At 36.7% G+C, this 5,897-nt stretch overlaps 1 protein-coding gene across 1 annotated transcript; it reads left to right on the top strand.

Annotated features, from left to right (window-relative positions):
* The first annotated feature begins 1,200 nt into the window (after positions 1-1,200).
* LOC122124324 (olfactory receptor 12-like) lies at positions 1,201-2,145 on the top strand. The gene has a single exon (XM_042699049.1). It carries the CDS (start codon positions 1,201-1,203, stop codon positions 2,143-2,145), a length of 945 nt encoding a protein of 314 aa, XP_042554983.1.
* The last annotated feature ends 3,752 nt before the right edge of the window (positions 2,146-5,897 follow it).

The following is a 5,897-nucleotide window of genomic DNA, read 5'->3' as shown; positions in this document are numbered from 1 at the left end:
GCCACGTGTGTGTATTCTTATATTTGTAATTACTTTTCTAAATAGGTAGTAAAATATCTGCCAAGATTTCAGAAAGCTGTATGTGCATATGTATGTTCAAAAAAAGGAAAAATAGGGAGCAATGTCAATAATGAAAATTATGAAATTCCATGTATTCTTTTGAATTTATACTTAAATTTATTGCCCAAATTAAAGGTGGGAAAATAGGGGGGAAAAAAAGAAGGAAAAATGTCAGAACAAAAAAATGAAAGGAAGAAAACTTCATTTCCTTGCATTTAGGAAATATAAGCAAAAGGCCATGCAGAAATTTTAGTGGATCAATTGTACCAGAAAGAATTAATATCATTATAGGAATTAAAATAATGGAAAAAAGAACAATGAAAGATAAATGTACAAAAAAACAATCTTTGATCAAAGTCATAGGGTTCTACTTCCATAAAAAATACGTTGGGGCTGGGAAGGTGGCTCAGTGGTGTGCAGGAGGCCCTGGGTTCGATTCCTCAGCACCACATAAGCAGAAAAAGCCAGAAGTGGGGCTGAGGCTCAGGTGGTAGAGCACTGGTCTACAGCTGAAGAGCTGGGGGACAGCGCCCAGGCCCAGAGTTCAGGCCCCACGACTGAAAAAAAAAAATGTTGGAATGCCATATTTTTTACACTAAATGGAAAAACTAGGTTACCATTGAGCTTACGAATTCATTTAATATTGTGAAGTATATTAAATTATACAATTGATAAAATATTAATCATCTTTTGGTGCTAAATTGTATGTTCTGAGGCAGATTACTGTATCAATTGAAATAACTTTAACTAAGTGAAGGAAGTTAATCGCGACTCATGATAAATGCTGAAGAAATCATTTATTCCTACTGAGTCCATACGCATTCCTAAAATCTTGATTTCTCCCCAAACATCCTTTCTGAGAACTGATCTCCATCACTTGCACGTAAGAGTAACTGAAAAGGAGGAACAATCACATCTACCTGATTAGGAAGAAATTTTAAAAATAGTAACACTTTTTAAAAACAGTAACACACTCTTTATATTCAGTGGTGCTTTATAAAATACTGACACTATTATAAGAATGCAGAATATTGTCATCAACATTGTTTCATTACGTGTTTTTCCTTTGTACTAAACCCAGCAGTCGGGTCACTCATTTACGTCACTTTTCCATTCCACCAGCTTTGCCTATACGACACTATGGACAATTTGTCTGGTAGGAATTACTCAGAGGTCACTGAGTTCATTCTGCTGGGATTTAGAACTGCTCCCAAGCTACAGATCCTCTTATTCTTCATCTTCTTGGTCATCTACATGGCCATTGTAGTAGGCAATGTCAGCATGGTGCTTGTCATTTCCATGGACTCTAAGCTACAAACACCCATGTACTTTTTCCTGAAAAACTTGTCCTGTCTAGATCTCTGCTATTCCACAGTCATTGCTCCCAAAATGTTAGTCAACTTCTTGAGTAGTGAAAAGAAAATTGCATACAATGAGTGTTTGGCTCAGTTTTTCTTCTTTGCTTTATTTGCCACCACTGAAGCCTTTCTTCTGTCTGTAATGGCATTTGATCGATTCTCAGCCATATGCTCTCCTCTCCTTTATCATGTCAACATGTCCCACAAAGTCTGTGTTCAGCTGGTCACTGGATCCTATATCTGTGGATGCATCAATTCTGCAATACATACAAGTTTTGCTCTCACCTTGCGTTTCTGTGGGGAACACAGACTGGACCACTTCTTCTGTGATGTCTCTGCCCTGATCGAGATCTCATGTGCTGACACCTTTGTGAATGAGATGGTGCTGTTCATTCTCTCTGCTCTCATCATCTCCACCACCACGGTCATCGTGGTGTCTTATGGGTACATCCTCTCCACTGTCTTGAAGATCCCCTCCACCCAAGGAAGGAGAAAGACCTTCTCCACCTGTGGCTCCCATATAGCCGTGGTGAGCATCTTCTATGGAACTATCTTCTTCATGTATACCCAGCCTGGAGCCCTGTCCTCTCCAGAGCAAAGCAAGATTGTAGCTGTGTTCTATGCACTTATAATACCAATGCTGAACCCTCTGATCTACAGTCTGAGAAACAGAGATGTGAAAGAAGCACTGAAAAGAATCGCATGTGGAAAAGGGTTCTCTCAGTGATCTTTCCAAAGCCATTATGTTGTTTACAAATTTTATTTTGTAATAGTTGTACTCTCATTCTTATGAAATTATAGGCTATCAAAGATTTTATCTATTGTAATAAATATAATTCTTTTCATAAAATAATAATTCTAATAATATAGATGCAACATCATTATTTTGCCTTCCTAGCATAAATACCCTCATTTTTTGATATAGTAACTACAATTACTTGTATTGTTAGTGTCAGTAGGAATCAATGGAATAATACTTTTATAGGGGCTGTTAGGAAGGGACTCCGTCCTGGGGCTCGACTTCAGCGTCTGAACATTGTCCCTGAGCTTTTTCTGCTGAAGGCAGAGCCTTCAGCTCTGCTAGAGCCACAGCTCTATTTCTGGCTTTTTAGTGGTTAATTGGTGATAAGAGTCTCATGGACTATCTGCCCTGCATGGCTTTGAATTGAGCTGTGATCCTTGATCTCAGCCACCTGAGTAACTAGGATTATAGGCATGATCCACTGTTGACCATCCGATAAGGTATTGATTAACAGATATTACTTGTTATTATATTAAAGGCATCTCTCCATGTGTAATATTTATCCTTCTTACAAGTTGAAATGCACTGTATGTGTTGTAAAGTGCAAGGGTAATGGTGATTTAGCACACTTCTGAATTAACAGCACAGAATTCCAAACTTTCCAGTCTTTCATCCTTGGAGAAAGCTCATATGTTCACAGCAGACCCACAGACCCATGATACAAGAGGCACATTCACATTATATATTTTGACAATAGCATTCTACAGCACCTGCATGAGCCTCAAATATTACATTATATGGTTAAAAACTAAATAAAACCCTGCTACACAGTAAGCACAAAATATATACCACAGGAGTTTTTATTGCTATTTTCAAGTGAGGAAATTGGATGTCAACAGCTGAATTAACTTGGAAGAAACTAACTCCAGCATGCTTCCAAATTTTGGTTTTATCTTTTTTTTTTTTGAGTGGGCGGGTCTTAGGGTTTGGGCACTGTCCCTCAACTCTTCAGTTCAAGGTGAAGCCTTTACCACTTGAGCAACAGCACCACTTCTGGTTTCCTGCTGATTAATAAGAGTCTAAAGGACTTTCCTGTCTGGTTTTAAACCATGATCCTAAGATTTCAGCCTCCTGTGTAGCTAGGATTATAGGCATCAACCACCAGTGCCTGGCTCCAAATTTTTAGTTTTCTTTTCAATATTCAGTTATTTTTATGCATTCATATTCTAGTAACTGTGGAATAGTCAGATGACTGTGCAACCTTTAAATGTTTACTTCTGAATCAATGTAATGACTTAGGGTGAGCTCTGAAACATAACAAATTTGAAAGTACTGTCATCATTATTGTGTCTTCACTTAAATTTAACGTTAAAGGTTTGTTTTTCTTTATGATTAAAGCTTGAATTGAAGTTCAACTCCCCCAAACATAGAGATAGGGTATAGGACATTTATCTTATTTTTCTTGTGTTTGTATATACACACGCCCACTAATATGTATGTTTATATATAAGAATATTTCAATAAACGTATTCTTGTTTGCTGCAGCATTATTTACAAAAGACAAGTTAGATAATTAGTGTAGGTGCACATCACAGATCACTGGTCAGTAGAAATGATAAATGCAGTATGAAGAATTATTATCAGGTTTAAAGAACACTGATATTATGTTATACTATATTATTCATGGATGGAAAATAATTGAGACTTAGAGGGACAAGTGCTACATGGTCTTTTTAAAAGATGTGAATTCTTAATGTAGAGAGGCAGGAAGAGTTCAACAAGAATGTAGGTTAGTGGGATCAAAATAGTGGGAGGAAAAAGGGGGAAAAGAGAAGAAGAGAAGAGAAGAAGATCATTAAAGTCCTTTGTATTTCTGTATAAGACCCAAGTAACATATATAAGAAAATAAGAAAGGAAACAGCTATTAATAATTTTAGAATGGATAATTATAATTATTTGCATTTACAAAAATATCACTAGAGCTCACACTTTGCACAACTAATATAAACTAGCATAAATTAGTAAATAAATAATTATATACATAATATAAATTAGTATCAATATTTAAAATATGTAGAAGGCAGGTATCTTTTTGTCATGTGCATTTCATTTTTTGGTTTTATTCCTAGTAGTAAACATAACTAGAATTAATAGTGCATTTTTAACTGTTTAAAGAAACATGATATTATTTTTCTTGATTACTATATTAATTTGTATTCTCCCCAATTGACATGTTTTGCTAGTATGTTTACTACAGCTTAGAGGGAAAAAGTCATGTGCTTAACTTCACAATGCCAGTAAAGAGGGAAGTATTGAATTTTCTAACTTCAATGATCATGGAAAATAATGAAAAACATTTCATTTCCAACAAGGATTCTTTATTCTAAAGTATAAAAAATAAATAAGTAAATAAATGTGATGACCTATTTCTCATCACCCCTTTTCTTGGATTTGAACTCAAGGTCTCTCACACATGCTTGGCTAAAACTCTACCACTTGAGCTTCGCCTCCAGCCCAGCTTGTTGCCTGGTCTGGCTTTAAACAGCAACCCTGTCATCTTAGCCTCCAAAGCAACTAAAATTACAGAGAACAGGGGCCTCCTGTTCTCTGCTCATTGTCCAGTCTTCATATTCTAGTTCACAATTCCTGTGTGCTATTTCATGTTCTGCTTGGCATGATATTATTCTGAAATATATTATCTTACTGCCTGCATCTTTGAAGATAACAGCTTAAGCAAGATAAAAATTGTAGCACAAAATCATATCCTCTCCTCATGAAAACTTGTGATTTATAGAGCCATTTTCTTAATAATTTGCCTACATACATCCTATAACCACAGAAGGCAGGATTAAAATATTTACCTCAACCATCAAACACTATTCAGAAAAATCAAAGGAAGAGGGACATCTCTTATATTTAAATATGAAGTAGTGTTTCACCCATCATATGCCACATTAATTGTTGATTTTTCTTTTTTATGAAACGTTATACCTGTAACCTTTTAAAATCAAGTTTCCCCTTCCCAACACAAATGCCACTCCTTGGGGGGGGGGGGGGAGGTTGGGAAGGGATGGGAAGGGGAAACAAAGGAGGAGGCTACAATGCTTGATAAGATATGTACTCATTATCTTGCCCATGTAATTGTAACCCCTCTGTACAGTATTTTCACAATAAAAAATAAATAAAAATTTAAAAAACAAATGCCACTCCTTTAAAATAGAGAATTAACGTCATCATTATTATCTGTTGTTGACATCAACTTTTCTTTGTAAAATATGTGTCATTTGTATTCATTTGCTAGTGTTTTCTCAACCTTTAAGATTAACAGGCATGCAGCCTGAGGCTCTGGGTTCGATTCCTCAGCACCACATAAGCAAAAAGAAAAAAGCCGGAAGTGGTGCTGTGGCTCAAGTGGTAGAGCGCTAACCTTGAGCTGAAGAGCTGAGGGACAGTGCCCAGCCCAGAGTTCAGGCCCCACGACCGGACCCCCCACCAAAAAAAAATCTTTTTTTCCAACCTGGGGCTTCAACTCAGGGTCTCAGCAATGTCCCCGAACTTCTTTTGCTCAAGGCTAGCACTCTACCACTTGAGTAACAGTGCCATTTCTAGCCTTTTCTGTTTAAGTGGTACTGAGGAATCAAATCCAGGGCTTCATTTATGCAGGGCAAGCACTCCACCAGCCACATTCCCAGCCCTAAAAATCTTTCTTTAAGTAGCTGTGCAGATAGGTTTCAATT

Source organism: Dipodomys spectabilis, unplaced genomic scaffold (genome assembly GCF_019054845.1).
Source record: "Dipodomys spectabilis isolate Male_0828 unplaced genomic scaffold, ASM1905484v1 ptg000234l, whole genome shotgun sequence".
Taxonomy (NCBI): Eukaryota; Metazoa; Chordata; class Mammalia; order Rodentia; family Heteromyidae; genus Dipodomys; species Dipodomys spectabilis.
This window is presented reverse-complemented; position numbering and strand designations above follow the sequence as displayed.

Bases quoted from the DNA above. Each gene is read 5' to 3' on its own strand.
- LOC122124324 (XM_042699049.1), top strand. From the start codon at position 1,201: ATGGACAATTTGTCTGGTAGGAATTACTCAGAGGTCACTGAGTTCATT.